Raw genomic sequence first — 22,626 nt, 5'->3', positions numbered from 1 at the left:
AAAGGTGGATACTGCCACCTGGAGTGTGTTGTCTGAACAGGTATCAAACCAAGATTTGTCATTTACTGCCACCTGCAGTTAAGGAATGTTTGCTCAGGTGTATAATGCARTGGCTGATCCCTCCTGAGGACTTGGATGATGGAATTGTGTGATTCTTCCGTAACCCATAGGAAGTCCCACCAAGTTGACTACTTTAAACTGGTGAAAGTCTTCAGTGGCACTGCCTATGCTAAAACAGGCTTTGAGGCATTAGAGCGGTCTATCTAAGTTTATGGTTGTGCCCTGAATTATCAAGTTAAATAAAGTAATTTCATTACGAGAAGGGTCATTAAATAATATTCTCTCACTCTCATCTCTTGTCACCACAGCAAAAATCTGTAGCCCGGAAAAAATGTGCAGCCTGCAAGATAGTGGTTCACACAATCTGCATAGAGCAGCTAGAAAAGGTAAGTTTCAAGCTCATTTTCCCAACAAATGCTTCACAAACTTTTCCTCCAGTGAACTGTGCTTTCACTTGGTAGCAGATAGATGTTAAATTATGTATTATCACAAAAGTTGTGGAAATTAGTTAACAGCATGAATACCAAGACCAAATGAGTTGCAGATGTTGAATCCCGAAAATACCGTAATATCAGCATTTTCAGATGTTGTCTGTCAAGGAGACAAAATGTTTCCATCACATCAGGTAAGATGAGATTGAAATGGTAGCCTGCCAACCTAACCCYTCCTGCTCCTCTCCAGTTATTCGACACRGAGGCTATGCCAAATGAAGCCAGCCTGCTTATCGAAGACCCCGCCTTTAGAGTGAGAAACTCTGACCTATCTCAGGCTGCTATGGGATATAACTAGTGCTAGATCATACTCCMTCTCTAACCCTATCTCACTACGCTACCTGACCCATTGACCTGACRCTCCAATGCTGCACTCTGATTGGGCCGTTCTCTGGATAATCAAAGMTGCTTTCCAAATTGGGCTACTTTGATTGGTAGTCGAATAGATTGGGTCGCTCTTTCCTAGAGATTTTTAGTTGCCGAGTTGATTTCCATCTCTGTTTTCCAAAATGTCTTTAACTTGTTCCCACAACTCTTCTAATCTGAGGGTTTGTTCATATTTATCGTTTATACTTTATCTGATGCTGTTACGGTGAAGGTGAAGAGCTGGTTGTGTCACTGACATAGTAACACATATTGCATCACAGGTTTCCCTTTTCAGTWAGTACTGTACTTCTAGGTGAACAAGAACTTCAGCATGTTCAGTTTAACCTGAAACCTCTCCTATTGGCCATTTTGGATTACTGACTGCATTTTATTTTGGTGCAGGGGGTTGTCTAACATATTGAAACAATGACAAACAAAATAAATCAATGTTTTAAACAGTTTGTTTTCTCTACCCCGTAGATAAACTTTAGGTGTAAACCGTCATTCAGGGAATCGGGGTCTAGGAATATACGAGAGGTAAGTGCCAATAAACTGTCATTTACATCTGATCAGCATGATCATGATACTCGTACTCATACTTTATTTTCACAACTTTTTCATCCTCCTTTGTCTTGTCATTCTATGTGTCTGTCTATCTCTGTAACCCCTCCCTCTCCTCCTGCTCCTGCTTCCCTTTTGCCCTGTGATGACCTCTCTTGACCTTTGACCTTAGCCAGTCCTCCAAAGACAAGGCGCTCTAAAGGGCCACAGGCGGATGGCTAACTGCATGGCCACCCCTTTCCTGAGCCAGTCCCAGGTACCATCCCACCCTAACTCCCCAGATCACCCCAACCCAAAGCCACAGTTATGGGYGCAGTAGGAGAGTAATGTCTGACTAGTTTAATGAGTATAAAGACTGGGTAACCCTTAAGGCCTATGGTCCTCCAGAGCTATCTTTGTGTGTCCTAGTTAAAATTCCCTCATCAAATATTTGCATTTAGACATTTTAGTCATTTTAGCAGACGCTCTTATCCAGAGCGACTTACAATTAGTGCATTCATCTTAAGATAACTACTTCTTTTTCACCTTTATTTAACCAGGTAGGCCAGTTGAGAACAAGTTCTCATTTACAACTGCGACCTGGCCAAGATAAAGCAAAGCTGAGCGACAAAAAACAACAACACAGAGTTACACGTGGGATAAACAAAAGTACAGTCAATAACACAATAGAAAATCTATATACAGTGTGTGCAAATGGAGTAAGGAGGTAAGGCAATAAATAGGCCATAGTAGCGAAGTAAGAGACCATGACATATCACAATCGTATCAAGTACATTTTCCCTCAAAGTATTTATCAGCAGTCAGTGCTGGTGGGACAATACTTTTTTTGTGTGTGTGGTTTTTGGGGGGAGGAGGGGGTGTCGGAGGCGCCGTGAGAGTTATTTACGATACTCTTCAAAGAGGTATGGTTTCAGACATTTTCGAAAGATGGGCAGGGACTACGCTGTTCTGACTTTAGGGGGAAGTTTGTTCCACCACTGGAATGCCAAGACAGAAGAGCTTTGACTGGGCTAAGCTGCCCTCCCGTAGTGGTGGGAGGGCCAAGAGACCAGAGGTGGCAGAACAGAGTGCTCGGGTTGGGATGTAGGCTTCAAACATAGTCTGAAGATAAAGAGGTGCAGATCCCCTTGCTGCTCTGTAGGCAGGCACCAGGGTCTTGAAGTTGATGCGAGCTTCGACTGGAAGCCATTAGAGTGTGAGGAGGAGCAGGATGACATGGGAGAACTTAGAAAGGTCGGACACCAAGCGGGCTGCAGCATTCTGGATAATTTGCAGGGGTTTGATGGCAAAGCGGGGAGAGTTGCAGTAGTCTAGACGGGAGATGACAAGTGCCTCGATTAGGGCCGTTACAGATGTTGTAGAGCATAAGCCTGCAGGAGCGAGTCACTGCTTTGATGTTTGCAGAGAACGACAGGGTGCTGTCCAGGGTCACGCCAAGGTTCTTTGCACTCTGGGAAGGGGACACCATGGAGTTCTCAAACCGTGATGGAGAGGTCTTGAAATGGACAGGCCTTCCCCGGGGGGGAAGAGKCGTTTTTGTTGAGCTTGAGGTGGTGGGCTGACATCCAAGCTGAGATGTCTGACAGACACGCAGAGATGCTTCTCACCACCTTGGTGTCAGAATGTAGGAAGGAGAAGAGAAGTTGAGTGTCATCCACATAGCAATGATAGGAGAGACCATGTGAGGATATGACGGAGCCGAGTGACTTTGTGTGAAGAGAAAAGAAGAGTGGGCCTCGAACGGAGCCCTGGGGGACACCAGTAMTGAGATCACGTGGTGCAAACACTGATCCTCTTCACGCCACTTGGTAGGAGTGACTTGCCAGGTAGGATGCAATCCAGGAGTGTGCAGCGCCTTAGGACGCCCAACCCTGAGAGGATGGAGAGGAGGATTTGATGGTTCACAGTGTCGAAAGCAATGGATAGATCTAAGAGGATGAGAACAGAGGAGAGAGAGTCAGCTTTGGCAGAGCGGAGAGRGTCTGTGACACAGAGGAAAGCAGTCTCAGTTGAGTGAGRCGCCTTGAAGCCTGACTGRTTAGGGTCAAGAAAWTCGTTCTGAGAGCGATAACGAGAGAGTTGGTCAGAGACAGCACGCTCAAGTGTTTTGGAAAGAAAAAAAAGAAACYATACCGGTCTGTAGTTTTTGACATCAGGGGTCGAATATTGGTTTCTTGAGGAGGGGAYCGACTCTGGCCATCTTGAAGTCAGAGGGGACTCAGCCAGTGGTCAGGGATGAGTTAATGAGGAAAGTGATAAATGGGAGAATGTCTGCAAAAATGGTCTGGAGGAAGGGGATGTTGTCAGGCGTCCGGACCTCACTAGTCGCAGGATTTCATCTGTAGAGAGCGGGGAGAAAGAGATCAAGGCATATGGTAGTTKTGTGTGTGGGACCAGRGGACTCAGTAGGCTAAGTGGAAGGGGAACAGATGTTGTCAACCTTTTTMTTCKAAATGGTTGGCAAAGTCATCCGCAGAGAGAGAGGAGGGGGGTGGAGGATTAAGGAGGGAAGAGAAAGTGGAGAAGAGTTTCCCAGGGTTGGAGGTGGAAGCTTGAAATTTAGAGTTATAGAAAGTGGCTTTATCGGTGGATACAAAGGAAGAAAAGGTAGAGAGGAGGGAGTGGAAGGATYATGGGTCCTCCAGAAGTTTACTTTTCTTACATTTCCACTCAGCTGCCCGAAGCCCTGTTCTGTTAGCATACTACACTTAGTCATTATTACCACAGAACTYGGTTTGTTACGGGGTCCTATACACAATCATGTTCACTGTGTCTGTCCAAACCTCTGACATTTGCAAATTATAAACCAATAAACTCAACACAAGCTTTCCTTAATCTCACTCACCAMTGTCTACATGAACAAAAAATAGGAYAACCACAATCTTTTAAATCGGGCAATTGTGAGTGAGWTGATTAATGTGTTTATGAACGTCGGTTTTCCAGCCCACCGTAGTGCGGCACCATTGGGTGCACCGGAGGCGCCAGGATGGGAAGTGTCGGCAGTGCGGGAAGGTGYGCATGGCTATAATATCAATTAATTCATTTCTGCCCCATATTGCAGGATGAATGATCTGACGAAACATGTTCTTCTTGAGGGTACATTACATCTTAGATCTGATTTAATTTCTCTACAGGGTTTCCAGCAGAAGTTTGCCTTTCATAGCAAAGAGATTGTGGCCATCAGCTGTTCGTGGTGTAAACAGGCAGTAAGTTGGAAGGTTGGTTGTACTGTACAGATGTAGGATCTTAATTTGACCAGTATTGTCACAGCAACTTAATCCTGCAGCAGTGTCACCTTGTCTGAGAGAGATTTGCATGTTTATCCAAACTTCACGCCAGAGTAAGCCTACACGAAACACAGTCCTTATATTAAGTGTTTCTAAAAWGAATGAATGGTGGGAAAACGATTGGGACCATTTCCCTGTTTGACCGCTAGGTTTTATGGCTATTATGACACCTCCACTGCTCTATTTGATAATTATATATGATTGATGGTATGATTGTAAATTGGTTTATTATAAATTCAGTCGATGACTGAGAAACCAATACAATCTACTACTACTACTACTAATATTAGCTAGTCAAAACTAGGCTACATGAAAAGTGTAATACTGTTAATACAGCTGTGTGCTATTGCCTGTTTTCAGGGAATTTATGTAAATCATGAACTTCATCTGCATTTGGAATTTCTCAGCAACAAAAGAGTGATACAATTATGTTCTCAGAGAGAGTCTGATGCCTACCTCTGTATGGTTTTAGTGCTGCTGTGCCTCAAACTACGGATGATAATGATGTGTSTACGTATGCTTGTGTGAGACGTTTGTGCGAGTGTCTGTGTTGAATGAAAACACTTCCAGTGGATGTACGTGATCACTGATGTGTTGTGTGTACAGTAGCTGACTTCACCCTCTGTAATAAAATAAAGTAGTGTACGTATGTTTTATGTGTATGTGAGACAGTCGTGTCAGGGTCTGTGTTYAGTGTTTTTAAGTGAATGATGTGTGTCGGTGTGTATTGCGCTCACACCGCTGCCGTCCTTTCCTCCGTCCCCCTCCCCACTGTAGTATCACAACAAGGTGTCCTGCTTCATGCTGCAGCAGATCGAGGAGCCCTGCTCCCTGGGTGCTCATGCCTCTGTCATCGTACCCTCTACCTGGATCCTCCGGGTCCGCAGACCTCAGGTAAAATAAAAAACTAGATGTATATTGTCACATATACCAGATAGGTGCAGTGGAATGTGTTTGTTTACAGGGTGAGCCATAGTGGTACGGTGCCCCCCGGAGCAAATTAAGGTGGTACGGCTGGCCCTTGGATGTACACAGAGAGCTAATATTAATAATATGCATTTATTAGTCGCTCCTGGCTCAAAGTTGAGGAGAGATTGACTTCATCACTACTTGTATTTATGAGAGGTATTGACATGTGGAATGCAACGAGCTGGCTGTTTGAACGAGCTGGCTGTTTGCTCAAAGGCACAGAGATTTTTCGGCCTTGTCTGCTCGGGTATTTGAACTAGCAACCTTTTGGTTACTGGCTSAACGCTTTAACCGCTACGCTACCTGCAGACCCCACAGTCACATGATACATAGTCACATATACACTTCCAAGTATTKAAATATTCACTGCCACCGTGTGAGTTTACAATGTGCAATGGCATGTTTTCCCAAATACTTTGTGGTGCCATTGCACTGAGAAGCCAACAGAGGGTAGCAGTCATCCGTTAGTTTGAGCTGTAAGCCATGCATTTGTATTGTATTTTTTATGGATCCCCATTACCTACTGCCAAGGCAGCAGCTACTCTTCCCGGGGTCCAGCAAAATGAAGGCATTTTATCCCGTTTTTTAAAACATTACAATACATTAACAGATCTCACAACACACTGTGTGCTCTCAGGCCCCTATTCCACCATTACCATATATCTACAGTACTAAATCCATGTGTACGTGTGTGCATATTGRGTATGTTATCATGTGTGTGTATGCATGTGTCTGTGCCTATGTTTGTCTTGCTTCACAGTCCCCGCTGTTCCATAAGGTTTTTTAAAATCTAATTTTACTGCTTGCATCAGTTKCTTGATGTGGAATAGAGTTCCKTYTAGTCGTGGCTCTATGTAYTACTGTGMMRCTCCCATAGTCTGTTCTGGACTTGGAGACTGTGAKGAGACCTSTTGTGGCATGTCTTGTGGGGTATGCATGGGTGTCCGAGCTGTGTGCCAGTAGTTCAAACAGCCAGCTCGTTGTATTCCACATGTCAATACCTCTCATAAATACAAGTAGTGATGAAGTCAATCTCTCCTCAACTTTCAGCCAGGAGAGATTTACATGCATATTATTAATATTAGCTCTCTGTGTACATCCAAGGGCCAGRRGTGCTGCCCTGTTCTGAATCAATTGCAATTTAAGTCCTTTTTTGTGGCACCTGACAACACGACTGAACAGTAGTCCAGGTGCGACCAAACTAGGGCCTGTAGGACCTGCCTCGTTGATAGTGTTGTTAAGAAGGTAGAGCAGTGCTTTATTATGGACATACTTCTCCCCATCTTAGCTACTGTTGCATCAATATGTTTTGACCATGACAGTTTACWATCCAGGGTTACTCCAAGCAGTTTAMTCATCTCAATTTGCTCAATTTCCACATTATTTATCAGAAGATTTAGTTGAGGTTTAGGGTTTAGTGAATGATATGTCCCATATACAATGCTTTTAGTTTTAGAAATATTTAGGGCTAACTTATTCAACAGTTATGATAAATGACATTGTATTATTTAAAGTTGATCAATTGCTGTTCCTTATATAAATGGAATACCGATGTGACATTTTAATCCTCGTGTGTTATTCTTTCAGACCTCACTAAAGTTGAGTAAAAAGAAAAAACGGACCTCGTTTAAGCGCAAGTCCAGCAAAAAGGGAGTAGAGGTGAGTTTTGAATTGTTGCTTCATCCATCGCAAATGGCCTTTCCCTACCGTTTGTATTGTGAGGAGACGTACATKACTAAAACATCCTTTGTTGATTACCCTGAGGGGCATCGTTCCTCTTATACTGCAACTGTTGTGAACTGTTGAATTGGTTTTACATTGAAATAAAATGAAACACATACTTATGAAATGGTAACTAAAAAGACAATGTCAAGCTGATGACAAGGTATTATCGATGTAGACAGGTCTTGGCCCTTATCAAATCACTGCTGACACAACCCAGCCAGGGACATCGGATGTGCTGGTCAATACGTACTTCCTGGCGACARCCAGTGTCCAATACCTTGGCTTTACTGCATTTACACGACAAGTGCATGTACAGAAATAATWCTCTCTCTTGTCTGGCCTTGCGTTGGTTAGCCAGCCCTCCAAAGACAAGGCGCTCTAAAACGCCTCAGGCGGAGCCAGTCCCAGGTACCATCCCACCCCAACTCCCCAGATCACCCCAAAGCCACAGTTCTGGAGACCGTATTGATCAATTCAACTGTTAGACAACTATATACTCTTTGGCTTACTATATCTCATAGAGAGTAGGAAGTATCCACGCAACATCAGCTCTATGCCGTTTTCATTTTAGTGAGTTCATTTGGCATAATGTTATACGAGTCTGACACAATAGTTTCGAACACAACATCAGTACAAGCAGTAAGAGCTTAGTGCTTCTTCCCTTAGGAAACCAACACTGTACATCGGTCTCTCATCTTTCACCTGTCTAAATGCATCCCTTTATTTRCTTTGTGCAGGAGGCGCGCTGGAAGCCCTTCATAGTTAGACCCATTCCCTCTCAGCTTATGAAGCCGCTGTTGGTGTTTGTCAACCCGAAGAGTGGGGGGAATCAGGTGAGAGCCGTGCTGTCTGTGCTTGGAGCTGTCAGTGCAGGCCCGGTGGACCGAGGCCAACACCAGTCACAGGTGTAATCCTGACTGGTCTATAAGCCGTCTGTGAGATGAAACCCTGTCTGCATCTTAAAAAGTCTTCCAGCAGTCCACTCAGGGCAGCTCATACCTCACTCAATCATATACTAGTCAGTTAATCCAATACTTGTTTACTGTGACGACGACGAGGACTCGGTAGTAATTGTACTCCCGCTCATTTTTCAGGGAGCCAAGATTATCCAGTCGTTCATGTGGTACCTGAACCCCCGCCAGGTATTTGACCTGAGTCTGGGAGGTCCCAAGGACGGGTACGTTTCCCAAACTTTGTACTAGTGCAGTCTTCTTTTTTTTTTTTTACTGACTCTGGCCTTTAAACATCAATATCGTCATCATACGTCTAAGTCTCGGCGCTCTTCCGTTACTCTGTGCTCCCTGACGCGGAGCTTCTTCTCGTTACATCCGATGTATCTGAACCAAAAGAAGTCGTTCTAATTCCAAAGTATTGTTTTGATATCGTTTTTGTTCTTGCTATGGATACCCTATGCTATTGTTCCGACCTTCGTTWACAGGCTTGATACTGTGGACTGACTGGGCCCGAAAACTAGAAGTTGATTTTGTCTCTTGCTCTGTCTCTCCAAGGTTAGAAATGTACCGTAAGGTGCATAACCTGAGGATACTGGCATGCGGAGGTGATGGCACGGTGAGTAGGAACACGCTTGTTGTACAACGGCGGTGCCCAAGGTCTTTTTTTAAGCAATACACAGACGTTCCTGAACTCTTTTAGCAGCAAACTTGACTTTGTGATCATTAAAATAACAGCGGACAGTGTCTGGTMTTTTCCCTTAAAGGCATTTGACCCCATCTTAGTGATCTAAGCCCTGAACTATGTGTGTAGGTGGGCTGGATCCTGTCTGCTCTGGACCAGCTCCAGTTGAACCCCCCGCCTGCAGTAGCCATCCTGCCTCTGGGGACAGGCAACGACCTGGCCAGGACCCTCAACTGGGGTGGTGTGAGTATCTCKATCATGTCTGGACAACATATACACTGAGTTTACAAAACGTTAGGAAAACGTTCTTTAATCTTGAGTTGCACCTGCCGTTTTGCCCTRGGAACAGCCTCAATTCGTCGGGGCGTGGAGTCTACAAGGTGTCGAAACATCCCTGTGGAACGCTTAACTCCAATGCTTCCCACAGTTGTGTCAAGTTGGCTGGATGTCCTTTGGGTGGTGGACCATTCTTGATACACACCAGAAACTGTTGAGTGTAAAAAATAAATAAAAAAATGTGACATTGCAGTTCTTGACTCAAAGCGGTCTGCGTGTGCCCTCTGAATGGCACACACGCCCAATCCATGCCTCAATTGTCTCGAGGCTTAAAATTCCTTCTTTAACCCGTCTCCTCCACTTCATCTACACTGATGGAAGTGGATTTAACAAGTGACATCAATAAGGGATCATAGCTTTCACCTGGATTCACCTGGTCAGTCTGTCATAGAAAGAGCAGGTGTTCCTAATGTTTTGTACACAGTGTACACCCTCAAAGATGGGCTTTTCCATAGTCGTTGGGCAATGCAGATGCACAGTTAACTCTCTAGAGGACACCAGAATCATGACAATAACCACCTGTTATTGCTTGAAAAATGTCTTGAAGAATTGATATATCTCAGGAGGAACTAGATACTTTCTACAATGAACTGTGTTTAATTGCTCTTGGTGTTTTCCCTTCTCTATTCCTCCCCTCTCCAGGGTTACACAGATGAGCCGGTGTCTAAGATCCTGTCTCATGTAGAGGATGGGAACATCGTCCAGCTCGACCGGTGGAATCTAGTAGTGGAGCCCAACCAGGATGCTGGTGCAGAGGAGAGGGATGAGCAGCAGACCGACAAGGTGAACAAACCCCCTCTCACCCCTCGTCCCAGATCCTGCACTGTAGTCATGGACTGTCAACAAATGATGGTGTGGTGTATGTGTGGATGGGTGATGCAGAGAATGAGGATTGATCAAATTTTAACTTAGTGCTAGCACCTTACCTATCAGATGGTGTGTTTGTAACAGCATCGTAAATCAGGTCGTGACTCTGAGTMTTCATTGAGCCCCAGAGAATGAACCTCTCTACAAAGTCACAATATCATTTGTTTATTGGTAACAGGGTCATGGCTGGTCACACACCAAAATACCTCAGTGACCTTTACATTATTTAATGGTTAGTTACTTCTAAAAGTTGAGATATATTGTCAACTAGAAGCACAATGTTGCTCTGTGACCTCAAACATCATGTATTATTTGTATTTATTTTTTATTTTATGGCAGTGAGGGTAGTCTGGGGCACTAAAGACCGTAGGACTGAGGATGGAGTTGGGCTCAGCGGCATACTCCGGTTTAGTGTTGAAATGTCAACATTTCTGTGATTTCTGATGTGTTGGTGATATTTCATCTGGGATTAACACATATTTTTTGTTTTCGTACGTGTTTTCTTTTCCACAGCTCCCCCTCGACGTCTTCAACAACTACTTCAGCCTCGGCTTCGACGCACACGTGACACTAGAATTCCACGAGTCTCGAGGTTGTATTTCTGACTGATCTCTTAACGTTGACCACCCATGTAATGTCATTGTTGGGGATWCATCTGTGCTATCCATAGACGGCTCACGTCGGTAGTAACAAATGATGCTGTGTGTATCTACTGTATGCCAATATCATTGTGTCCCATTACTCACACTCCATCATGCTTTCTATAACCAACGCTCCTCAGAGGCCAACCCTGAGAAATTCAACAGCCGCTTTCGGAACAAGATGTTCTACGCAGGGGTGGGTACAGTTGTGTTTTCTAAACAAGAGAATATAACTAACACATTCATAGTTTCTCACCATGTATCATCACTTTTATCATTAGTAGTGATAGTAAGCGTTTGTATTTGTGGCCATAGCTTTAGTTGTGTCCATATTCTCTATTGATAATTCTACAAGTTTGATTCTCTGGTGTTCCTTCTAACCAGACGGCCTTCTCGGACTTCCTCATGGGCAGCTCCAAAGACCTAGCCAAACACATCAAGGTCGTGGTGAGTTCAACTGACCTTRACATGGACCTTGGCTGCAGCTCAGATTGTGTGACGTCATTCCACAAAGGGTTCAAGTTWACATCTAAATACGTTAACAGGAATTTCCCCACTTCATAGTAAAAAATTGTTCGTGCGAAATAGAAATTGACCCTAGTTTCAGAGCCCGGGCTCCATTCTGAGCTTTGTGATCCTTACAACCGACCCTGTACATCTCATTAGACTGACAGATGTGTTCGTCTTCACTGTCAGTCAGTCAGAATGTGGCACCTTTCAAACGGTACATTTTATTGGCCATGTGAGAACTCTTCCAGGAATGATCTGAGTGWGTTTGTGTACAGTAATGGAGATGCCTGTCTGTCTGTCTCCTCTCATTAGTGCGACGGCACCGACCTCACCTCAAAGGTTCAGGATCTGAAGCTGCAGTGTTTGGTGTTCCTCAACATTCCCAGGTTAGCAGCCTCAATGGGGAAACGGGTTATATATGACACTGTTGTAATGTAGGCTGTAGGCTAAGTTAGGCACATAACCATACGTGTGTGTGTGTGTGTGTACTAGATACTGTGCTGGTACCATGCCATGGGGAAACCCAAGCGAGCACCATGACTTTGAGCCACAACGGCACGACGACGGCTGCATTGAAGTTATCGGCTTCACCATGACCTCTCTGGTATTCACCTATCAACTTGAATTTGTCCGTGTGTTAGAACATAAGAGTTACTAGATGAATGACATGGATGAGTCCCTTTCTTTACATTTGTCCTAGTCATAGCCTTGCTCTGATGGATGATCGTCTCGTCCTCCCTGGTGCTGTAGGCAACACTGCAGGTCGGAGGTCACGGTGAGCGGCTGAACCAGTGCAGAGAGGTGACCCTCACCACCTACAAGTCCATCCCCATGCAGGTAGATGGGGAGCCGTGRAAGCTAGCCCCCTCCACCATCCGGATCTCCCTGAGGAACCAAGCCAACATGGTGCAGAAGGCCAAYAGGAAGACCTCRATACCACAGCTCAACGAGTGAGTAATACAGTCCAGCATGGGAACACCATTTTAGAATTGAGTTTKTAAAAAGAGACCAGAAAAGGGGTCCAGTCAGAATCCGAACATCAATCCACTATGGAGACTTTGTAATGTGTAACTGTTTAGTCTTTGCYCTGTCGGCAGGTTGCCTCTGTTGTCACAACGGTGCTTGTGGAGTTGGAAGTTATTGTAATGCATTCCACAAGTCATGACTAATGTCCTCAACCGAGCCGAAGGTCGTTCTTCAATTTCTTAATGTGTGATTTAAAGTGGCACGCAGGAGTGGGAGACTGACAGGCCAGACAAGGTGGGATTCATTTGCAGGGGGTGSCTGAAGCGCTGACAAAGACTTGTGCGTGTAAAATAACCCAAGCCGACGGAGGGGAAAAACAAACAAAGACACACAACAACATTCATCAAAGTCGTCATGGCTTTGCGGCCATCTTCCTTTTCTCTCCGTCGGTAGTCTCAGTCATATCAGTCTCAGTCTGTCTACAGGCTGAAAATCGAAGATGTATCATCAGAATGAACAGCCCTATTTATTTTCACGGTAATTGCATTARCTTTTTCAATCCTGTTGTAAGTTTTTTTTGCTAATTTCATACTTCTCTGATTCTCGCGACAATGTATTGACTTGCTGGCGGAGGGGAATAATGAGTCCTCCATCTAAAGGATTGATATGTCCGGGGGGGGGGGCTAATTCAATGATTGTGTTTACAGAAGCCTGTRTTAGCTGAGATGAAGTCGTGGTCATCCAAACCTTATTCATTGATACCCTTTCTACCTTTTTGGTTGGAATGGCCTAACCTTCTGTGCTGCAAAAACACCAGGCATTTGGACAGAAAGTAAGAATGCTAAGATGCAAATSAGCCTGGAATTCAAGCAAACGACCCAGCTGTATTCACTTCTACGCTGATTACATTGTTTGAGATCATACCCCAACATGAGATCAAACCGTTCTCCCAACTTTTTTCCAACAACACTCCAGTAAGAAACCTATACAACTTGTGTTGTTGTCAGGTGTCTATTGTCCTCGAAACAGAATGGTAAGCTATAGTCACAGCGTTGTTTTTGGATCTCCCACACACTGCGAACAGGTCACATTCGTCACAGATCACAACTGTTTTCATGAATATGTAATCATCCTAGACGCCATCACGGTGACAAACGGAAGGGGGGGGGAAAGCTGTTCTGAACACCTCTGGCTTCTCTCAAGCTGCTGTGCTTGTGAGCCCAGGTTGTKYGAGTGTTYTGGTTGGAGGTTGATCCCCTGTCATCAGCTTGTTTTAATGCTCTTCCCCGGTGGCAGTCTTTCATTAAACTTATATCTTCATTTATTTCCTTTTTTATACCTTCATTTATATCATTTTTTTTTTCTTCTCTCTCAACCGAGATGTTTCCAACTCCCAACTAGTTGACGAAGTTAGAAATGAATAAGGAAAGTAACTGATTCTATACTGTATAATGTTGTACTGATCTCMAGCATAGGTTATGAATAATCGTGGTTACGTGTCAATTTGACATGATTTGGTTGTTTAAACCTCAGAGTTCCTACAAATATGTACACTGAACACAATTATAAACACAACATGTAAAGTGTTGGTCCTATGAGCTGAAATAGATCCCAGAAATGTTCCATATGCACAAAAATATGATTTCTCTCAAATGTTGTGCACACATTGGTTTATATTCCTGTTAGAGAGCATTTCTCCTTAGCGAAGATAATCCATCCACCTGACAGGTGTGGCATATCAAGAAGCTGRTTAAACWCCATAATCATTACACAGGTGCATCTTGTGCTGGGGACAATAAAAGGCCACTCTAAAATGTGCAGTTTTGTCACAACCCAATGCCACAGATGTCTCAAGTTTTGAGGGAACATGCAATTGAAATGCTGACTGCAGGAATGTCCATCAGAGCTGTTGCCAGATAATTTWATGTTCAGTTCTCTACCATAAGCTTACTCTAACGTGATTTTAGAGAATTTGGCAGTAGGTCCAACCGGCCTCACAACCGCAGACCACGTGTAACCACGCCAACCCAGGACCTCCACATCCAGCTTCTTCACCTGCGGGATCGTCTGAGACCAGCCACCCGAACAGCTGATGAAAGTGTGGGTTTCCACAACCAAATAATWTCTGCACAAACTTTCAGAAAACGCCTCAGGGAAGCTCATCTGCGTGCTCGTCGTCCTCACCAGGGTCTTGACCTGACTGCAGTTCGGCGTTGTAACCMACTTCAGTGTGCAAATGCTCACCTTTAATGGCCACTGGCATGCTGGAGAAGTGTGCAATTCACGGATGAATCCCAGGTTTCAACTGTACCGGGCAGATGGTAGACAGCGTAGTGTGTATGGRGTCGTGTTGGCGAGCGGTTTGCTGATGTCGACATTGTGAACAGAGTGCCCCGTGGTGGCAGTGGGGTTATGGTATGGGCAGGCATAAGCTACGGACAACAAACACAATTGCTTTTTATCGATGGCAATTTGAATGCACAGAGACACCGTTACGAGATCCAGAGGCCCATTGTCYRMCCATTCATCCACCTCCATCACCTCATGTTTCAGCCTGATAATGCATGGTCCCATGTCGCACGGCTCTGTACACAATTCTTGAAAGTTGAAAATGTCCCAGTTCTTCCATGGCCTGCGTTCTCAACAGAAATGTTACCCATTGATCATGCTCTGGATCGACGTGTACGACAGCGTGTTCCAGTTCCRGCCAATATCCAGCAACTTCGCACAGCCATTGAAGAGGAGTCGGACAACATTCCACAGGCCACAATCAACAGCCTGATCAATTATATGGGAAGGAGATGTGTTGCACTGCATGAGGCAAGTGGTGGTCACACCAGATACTGACTGGTTTTCTGACCCACGCCKCTACCTTTTTTATAAAGMTATCTGTGAACAACAGCATATCTGTATTCCRAGTCATGTGAAATCCATAGATRAGGGCCTAATGAATTTATTTCAATTGTCTGATTTCCTTATATGAACTGTAACTCAGTGAAATCTTTGAAATTGTTGTGTGTTGCGTTTATATTTTAGTTTGGTGTAATTCCAATTTTGGAGAGATGGTACCTAACTAGTTATGCTTCTTCTGTTGTCTTCCACAGCCAGCAGCCCTTCCCGGAGAGGTTAAGGATCCGGGTGAACCGTATTAGCATGCACGACTATGAGGCCCTGCATTACGACAAGGAGAAACTTAAAGAAGCCTGTGAGTATTCCATCTCRGTCTAATGCACTGTAACTCCATCATCCTTCAGGTGTCGCCCAGCCTGTTCAAGGAGGAATGCAGCAGGCCCTTGAGCACTGCTTCATGCAGGGATGTTACTGAGAGCCAGAGGTGTTTTCAGTGACGTTGAACTCTGTAGTCTACACATTTTAGTTTTTCTTTTTTACTGCCATGCAGTTGAATTTCAAAATGGCAGGCTTGTTTTGTAGAGTTAAATCCTGGCCATATGCACTGTAACTTGAGCCAGTTGACAAGAGCTATTACCTGAAGATATACTACACGTYTCCTTGTGCCATTTTACGGGCAAGTTTTCCGACCCGAAGTAAGAGCGTAAATGGAAAATGATTCCCTTTCTATGCACTTTTCTCTCTTATGCGTATTCTGACCATGAATTTAAGCATGGGAATAGGATGCTATTCACCTGCTATTTGTTTGGGGCGTACAGTAGATTGAATACATGAAGGTGTGGCAGAGGTGTGTAGGACTAGGTAAATGAGTAATCCATTTGGGTAAGGGAATTGTAAATATAAATTATACTTGTTTTAGAACTATTTTAACTTGTAGTCGCTGGAGACAAATGTGAAACCCGTTATATGGCAGCAAGCTGAAGCATATCAACTTTCCCACAGTGAAGTTGCTGAAATGCTCTTTCATTATGCAGAATTTAAATTGTACTGCCTTTTAACTCGCACGGATGGGCACGCTCGAATGTCTTAATTATTTCCTATTTCTGTCATGTTAAATATTCGCCACTTATCCGTGTCGACCGTCAGTAGGCCTAATAACCACACATATTCAACTGCCAATTAGATCCCATCAGTTGGTATAGCCTACATTATCATTKCATTTAATTACATAGTTTTGTTTACCTTCATTTGCTTCCTCTGTAAAGCTGAGGATCATTAGTAACAGTTGKTCATATCGACTATTCTCCCTATTATAATTCTATGTACACTAATCTTCCAACATTACTGTGGATTGAAGAACTGAATGAGGCAATTTTCAGAATGAATCAAATTAACGTTTTCTTTATTTTATGCGTAAAGGCTCTCCAAACCTGTTTTTTTAGGATTCATAAATACTTTCCTTAATCTAAATAATATACAAGATCTGGTTATTTTGAAATCCACCAATTGGTGCTGAAACAGAGATGAATATGCATATATTTATATTCTAGTGAGTCTTGACAAAATTCGAACTTAAAGCTACACCGTATTTAAAGGGATGGCTTAAAATAGATGTACTGAAAACCCTATTGAATGAAAACTCCTCAAGAAAATCTGTTGGCCATCAAGTGGGAGAGTTTTCAGCTAAATGTATTCAGTGCCCGCAAAGGAACCATGCATACAAAGCCAGTTACGCAGCTGCATAAGGTAAATCTGAGTACCAACTACTGAGAAGTGCGTAGGAAAGGCGTGCACTCTGTCACTGTCAAACGTAGGTTAGCACAAATATATTTAATGTGGAAGGAGACACCAGGCCCTTGATCACCCCTTAAAGGATGCCGCCATCAACTAGCCTCGCTTATTACAAAGGAAAAAGGAAGTCCCTTTTGATTTATATGGTACTTAGCAGAAAACCCCACAGAGATGGAACTCTTTCATTTTCTCTCTTCCTGGCTCCTCCTGGGCAGGGAGGAGGGGAGGTGGGKATTGGCTCCAGGTTTTGCTATCCGTCCACCCTGAAGCCCTCCTCCCATCCTCGTCAGGCCATTCGATTGCTATGAGTTTATCAGTGTGGGCCTCCCTGCATGTMACTTTGGCTAGATATCAAGTGTGTGACTGTGAGGCGATAATGAGGTAGCTACCCATTACTGTCTCTAATGGATGCCCTGGGGGCCCAGAGGGGCTCTGTCAGTGGTTCTGTGTTCTACAGCCTCCTGCAGCACCTGTGTGCTAGGACGACACTGTAATCACCTCCATAACACAGCTACAGCCCCCCCCCCCCACTCTTAATTGTTCTCACATTCACATCCTCATGCACAAACCTGACTGTTCCAGACAGTGTCCCAGACAACAATTGCAACAGTTCTTGGCCACAAGTTARGTAACTCTTGATATGCAAGTGATGCTGTTTTGGTCTCCGATGGTACAAAACCCAGCTGCTGTGGACCGACTCGGAAAAAAAGTATGTGAAATAAGAAAGTATAATAAATGTATTAGGTTCTTCCTGAACTTTTGCAATTCTATAGCCTCGTATTACCATCCTGATGACCGCTGTGGAATTTGTGTAGCGAAACAGGATGTAAGCTCGCAAGATTTCTGAAAGGTCGTACGAGGTTTAGCAATTATAATACCTGACATAAAACCTCCCTGTAGGCTCTCGMGCATAATTGGTAGAGGTCCAACTGTTTTCTAACAGTACCTACCATTTGCTTCACGGAACGCTGAAAGTAGTTTTATTCTTTGTTTTCCACCACTAGATGTCAGAACTTGCAACTAACATAAACTAATATACGTTTTTAAACCTGAAGCACACTCTAACTGATTCTATAAATAAACTCAARGTCCATATTAAACTGTCATACAGTGGTCCAATAACATACTTTGTACCTATTGCACCCTCGTGCTTGCTGACGTACAAGAGAATTTCCAGGGCTGTTTTTGATAGGCCACTCYTAAATGTTAAATGGGAGCGAACACATGAAAGTGAACAATCGTTCTGTGATTTGCACATTGGTTAGCTTCTTTCTAGATAGCACACTCAGACCTCCCTCTGGCTAAACCTGAATCAAGTTAGGTCCCTGATGTTTCACATGGATCTTGAGGTACAAGTGYTGTTAGCTGTCATGGCTGAGGTTAATGCTCTATTCCCTCGTCTCTGATCCAAAAATATAGCATGCGGCTGGTAGCAGTTACACAGTTGCCTCAGTTGCCTGACACCTATAAAGAGTTTAGACAACTCCGCTATTGCAGAGTGAGGACAGCAAAAGAGAAGGGGGGGGGGGGAGAAAGAAGCGGAATTGAATTAGAGACAGACTGTTCCAAGGTCGCTAGGCAACAGCACATTCCTCAGTGGAGAAATCTGCCTGCTTTTCTCTCTCTCTCTCTCTCTCTGCCTGTGAAACTTGCTGCTCAGAGACACTTTCAATTCACAAATCTCAGCCTGATAGTCCACGAGTCATTCACTTCTGTTCTGATCGGGAAAAAGAAGGCCCTGTGGATGGCCCGGACATTCATGATCACATAATGTGGTTTTGATGCACTCACTGATACATAGCGTATCTGCTCTCTCACTTGCTGCCCAGTTGTACTTCAGGCCTAATTGCCTGTCTCTAGTTTAGCACAAATCAATGGGCATGGGAACTAATGGCAAACATGTCGCCAGACAGTTTGCAGACATCACATTTAGAGAATTCTTCCTCTTATTGTTTTGCATTGCTATTAGGTTTATACACTTCACCTACTTTGACAGSCGTTTCAAAGGGGTTTGAGTGCATTGGACTTTGCGTGGCGCTCTATGAAACACAAGCCATCCAGGAAGCCCAAGTCTCTAAATATATCCTTGATCTATTGCCAACAAAAGGAACTTCCCCCAAAACATTTCTGGTTTCGAGTTGATAAATGGACACAATCAGATAGTCTTGTAGCTTGTGTCTATGAGCTACCTGTAGAACGTTTTTTTCATGCCTCGATCACTAGGCGCCTGCAGCAGTGTTTAACAGCATGTTGTCTCTCATCATCTCTCCCTACAGCTATCCCGCTGGGCCTCATCGTTGTCCCGGGAGACAGTGACCTGGAAACATGTCGCTCCCACATCGAGAGGCTCCAAGAGGTGAGAAATGAAGGAAGCAGGTGGGGYCAGCGAGAAGGGGACAAAGGAGAGCGTGTTGGGTTGATGAGGTAGATGGAACACTGGGTAAAGGAGAGGGTAAGCTGATGAATGACAGGAAAGACGGAGAGGGGAGAAGAGGAGAGCGAGTTGATGAGATGGAACTCTGGGTAAAAGGACATGGAGGACATGGATGGAGGACATGAGAGGCAGAGAGCATTTAAAGACAAAGGAGCTGTGAGGTAACTAATACCAGMGGAGAACTCCGAAATGTCTGGGATGGAGGACAATTCGGGCAGAGAGTAGAAGAAGACGACAGAGGGGGTAGGACTGAGCTAATGCCATAAGAGGATGGGGGAAATCAGTCTGAMGAAGTTGTGAGAGTGCAGAAGAGGGAGGAACTTACTGATGTCAAGAGCAATTACTTTCAGGCTGGTATATGATGGCTCATCTCGACAGACAAGCCCAAACCTGTCGTTAGTGTAGGAAAGGATTGCATGTGTGGTTGTTTGTGAAATGGGGGAGACTGCGATTCTGCCAAAAAATGACATCCTTGCCCTCTAGCCCCCTCGCTGTCCCGTTTCGGTTCAAAACCCATTGAAATAAATAGTGCGTGAAATTTGTTGSCGATTAGCGGCACCGCCGCTTTGCGATCATTTGATTATTATATTCCTCCTTATTTTTTAACCACAATCCCTCAACGGCTGTCCCTCATTTGGGATTCCCAAACAGTATGTTGTTTTGTTGCTGTTTTCATCAGCTCATGTCATAAGAAAAGGCTTAAATTATATTTAGGTTTTGTCTGCTACTAATGGAGACACGATGACTAAAATACTGTTGCAGAATGGTAATTAGTTCTGTTATATGTGTAATCATCCACTTTCATTATATTTTACTCTCAAAAACATATAATCACCCAATAATAATACTGTATTATTGGTAAGTAGGACTCGTAGCACACAACAAGACGGCATAAATTGAGGGGGGGGAAGTTTCTCCCACTGCATTCAACCCATTTTCTGCAATCCAAAACCAGTCATTATAGTAACTTCAAGACGAGATGCTTATTTTCCTATCCGCATGTGGTGATTTACTTTGGGTAGGGGCATTAGACAGGAAGGAGAGTCTCCATTTATGGGATTACAGTGTTTTTGGGGCTATTCCGCAGGACTTCGTCTCCATTCATCCCTCCTTCAAGCGACTGGTGCTCCAGGTTGGTAAAACGAGACAGGACATGGAGCCTGTGGCATGGAAAGGAACAAGTCTGAAAAGGAAACATTCCCCTAATCAAAAARGACCTTTAGATCACAGATTACATTTTACATTGACATTTTTGGTRATTTTAGCAGACTTTCTTATCCGGAGCGACTTTCACAGACSGAGCAAACCATAACCATAAAATATAATTGAATTCAAAAACGAGGATGAGGCCTTTTAATCACAACCGTGTTCTTGTTACGAGAACACACTGTTTGAGTATGTGATACATAGGCTTAAAGTCTGAAGAAAACACTTGTCAAACCTGTCCCGCCCTGTGCATAACCGTCAAGCACATACAGTACAAAGGCAGAGCTGCAACCTGCGAGAAAATAATCTAGAGCACAAATATACTGCTCACATCCAGTCGTTCCTTGTTGGCTTCAAAACAAATAAGCTGTGCAATCAGTCAAAGGGTGTGTCGTATCAATGTTCAAATATCGTGCCCTAGTCCTTTTACAAGGTGATTTCACCACACCGCTCTGAGTTGCATACCCAGAGAGCGAGAGGCGCGGGTAGATGCTGAGACTGTCCGTCTCCAGTGGTAACCACACACTCCTCCCAGCTACCCTGGCCCTCCTTCAGATCCCCATTCACAGCTCAGCCAAACCGGCTGCATAATGTGAATGGCTGAATAATAGAGGCTGTACTCGGGAGACCCTTTTTCCTCTCTTGTCTTTCTGTAGTGGCCCTGTTCCCCTATGCAAACCAACCCAAATTTGTCTCTCTGGGAAGAGTTTTTCTCCTTGTTCCTCTGTGCCCCTAAGCATGGTTTAGATGTGTTCTTTAGTGRTGTGTGTTAGTTTGTGATTGTGGGTGTTTACTCTCTCTCCCTTTCTGTGTGCATGAAAGAGAGACATTGTAATCAGGAATGTGTTTGCTTCTGATTTTTGTATGCAGCAAGCYTCCAATGTTTAAGAAGCTGCTGTTAAGGTTGCGTTGGCTATGTAACTGCAGTTAGTAATACCTTTGCTGAATATAAGAGAGCACTACGACCTGGACCAGTTAGTGGACTAGTTGATACTGTCTCGTTTGGCGGTTGCATTTTTTGGGTTCCCTGTTCGAGACCCAGAAAAGTCTGCCGTTTCTTAGATTGGCTACCTTGTGTACACGATTTTCTTTGTTTGTTTGTGTGTGTGTGTGTGGGTGTGTTTTTTTRCCTTGTAGGTGGTATCCAGTATTTGTGCCCTAAGCTAAGCATGATCTTTCAGCATAGTTCCTCAACGCATGTATCARAACATTCTGTAACACTGCCTATCCTCCTGGTCCCTTTGGAAGTTAGATGGACTGGTCAAGTTTACCTTTAGATGGGATATCAGTACTAGGTTTTCCTGGTCACAGTTAAACTGATCAGGAAAAACTCTCTGCCCTAGATTTAGCCTATAACTCTAACTAGGGCCTGGAGTTTTCCTGGCCAAGGCATGTGGTAAGGAGAAACTCATGGCCGTGGAAATGACTTCTGTTGTTGTCGTCACATTCCAACAGGTCTCTTTCAGTCTGAACATTGAATAGACAAATGTCCTTTTTGTGGCTTGCCTCAGCCCATTTTCCTCTAAACATTGACTTACCTTCAAGATCAAGTTCTGAAGAGGATTATGTCAATGTATCTCATTGCATAAGGTCACTGGACTATGGTACCTTTGGAAAAGCTTGGATTAAGTAGAGTTCAYCCAATGCACAGAACAGTGACCAAAGGAATTGTAGGTCTTTGGACCAAGGAATCTCTGACTGAGGCACACATGGGGGGTGAAACACCTGCCCTCCTAAACTCATGGAACTCTARATGAAAGAGTAGGGGAGGGGTTAATATGCTGGGCCCATTCAGTGAACTCACTGCCCAGAAAAGTACTTTTCATTTCAAAAAGCCTATGTCTGAACACAAGACTCAGGGCCTTTACATCTTGCCCTACATCCAGCAGAAAAGGTTTTTATTATTTGAGTCCTCTGTTTTTCAATGGACC

General features: G+C 44.1%; 2 protein-coding genes across 5 annotated transcripts in view; one reads left to right on the top strand and one right to left on the bottom strand.

The window, feature by feature from the left end:
- The window catches only part of LOC111974722 (activating molecule in BECN1-regulated autophagy protein 1A), a 294,670-nt gene that overhangs the window by 65,586 nt on the left and 206,458 nt on the right, over window positions 1-22,626 (bottom strand). The gene's annotated exons all lie outside the window — the stretch shown is intronic.
- The window catches only part of LOC111973980 (diacylglycerol kinase zeta-like), a 69,756-nt gene that overhangs the window by 19,481 nt on the left and 27,649 nt on the right, over window positions 1-22,626 (top strand). The window contains exons 5-26 of one of the 4 annotated variants that reach the window (XM_070447253.1): window positions 369-446; window positions 742-804; window positions 1,398-1,454; window positions 1,651-1,734; window positions 4,422-4,490; window positions 4,613-4,684; window positions 5,543-5,659; window positions 7,322-7,393; window positions 8,197-8,292; window positions 8,554-8,636; window positions 8,968-9,028; window positions 9,224-9,337; window positions 10,073-10,213; window positions 10,811-10,889; window positions 11,079-11,134; window positions 11,323-11,385; window positions 11,761-11,834; window positions 11,941-12,052; window positions 12,199-12,398; window positions 15,519-15,619; window positions 19,332-19,411; window positions 20,577-20,621. In XM_070447253.1, coding sequence (XP_070303354.1) covers window positions 369-446; window positions 742-804; window positions 1,398-1,454; window positions 1,651-1,734; window positions 4,422-4,490; window positions 4,613-4,684; window positions 5,543-5,659; window positions 7,322-7,393; window positions 8,197-8,292; window positions 8,554-8,636; window positions 8,968-9,028; window positions 9,224-9,337; window positions 10,073-10,213; window positions 10,811-10,889; window positions 11,079-11,134; window positions 11,323-11,385; window positions 11,761-11,834; window positions 11,941-12,052; window positions 12,199-12,398; window positions 15,519-15,619; window positions 19,332-19,411; window positions 20,577-20,621 — 1,917 coding nt within the window. The remainder of the gene's footprint in view (window positions 1-368; window positions 447-741; window positions 805-1,397; window positions 1,455-1,650; window positions 1,735-4,421; window positions 4,491-4,612; window positions 4,685-5,542; window positions 5,660-7,321; window positions 7,394-8,196; window positions 8,293-8,553; window positions 8,637-8,967; window positions 9,029-9,223; window positions 9,338-10,072; window positions 10,214-10,810; window positions 10,890-11,078; window positions 11,135-11,322; window positions 11,386-11,760; window positions 11,835-11,940; window positions 12,053-12,198; window positions 12,399-15,518; window positions 15,620-19,331; window positions 19,412-20,576; window positions 20,622-22,626) is intronic. The other 3 variants (XM_024001456.2, XM_024001457.2, XM_024001458.2) reach the window with 3 other exon arrangements.

Source organism: Salvelinus sp. IW2-2015, linkage group LG15, assembly GCF_002910315.2.
Source record: "Salvelinus sp. IW2-2015 linkage group LG15, ASM291031v2, whole genome shotgun sequence".
NCBI classification, from domain to species: Eukaryota; Metazoa; Chordata; class Actinopteri; order Salmoniformes; family Salmonidae; genus Salvelinus; species Salvelinus sp. IW2-2015.
The sequence above is the reverse complement of the archived record's forward strand: the minus strand, read 5'-3'. Positions and strand labels throughout refer to the sequence as shown.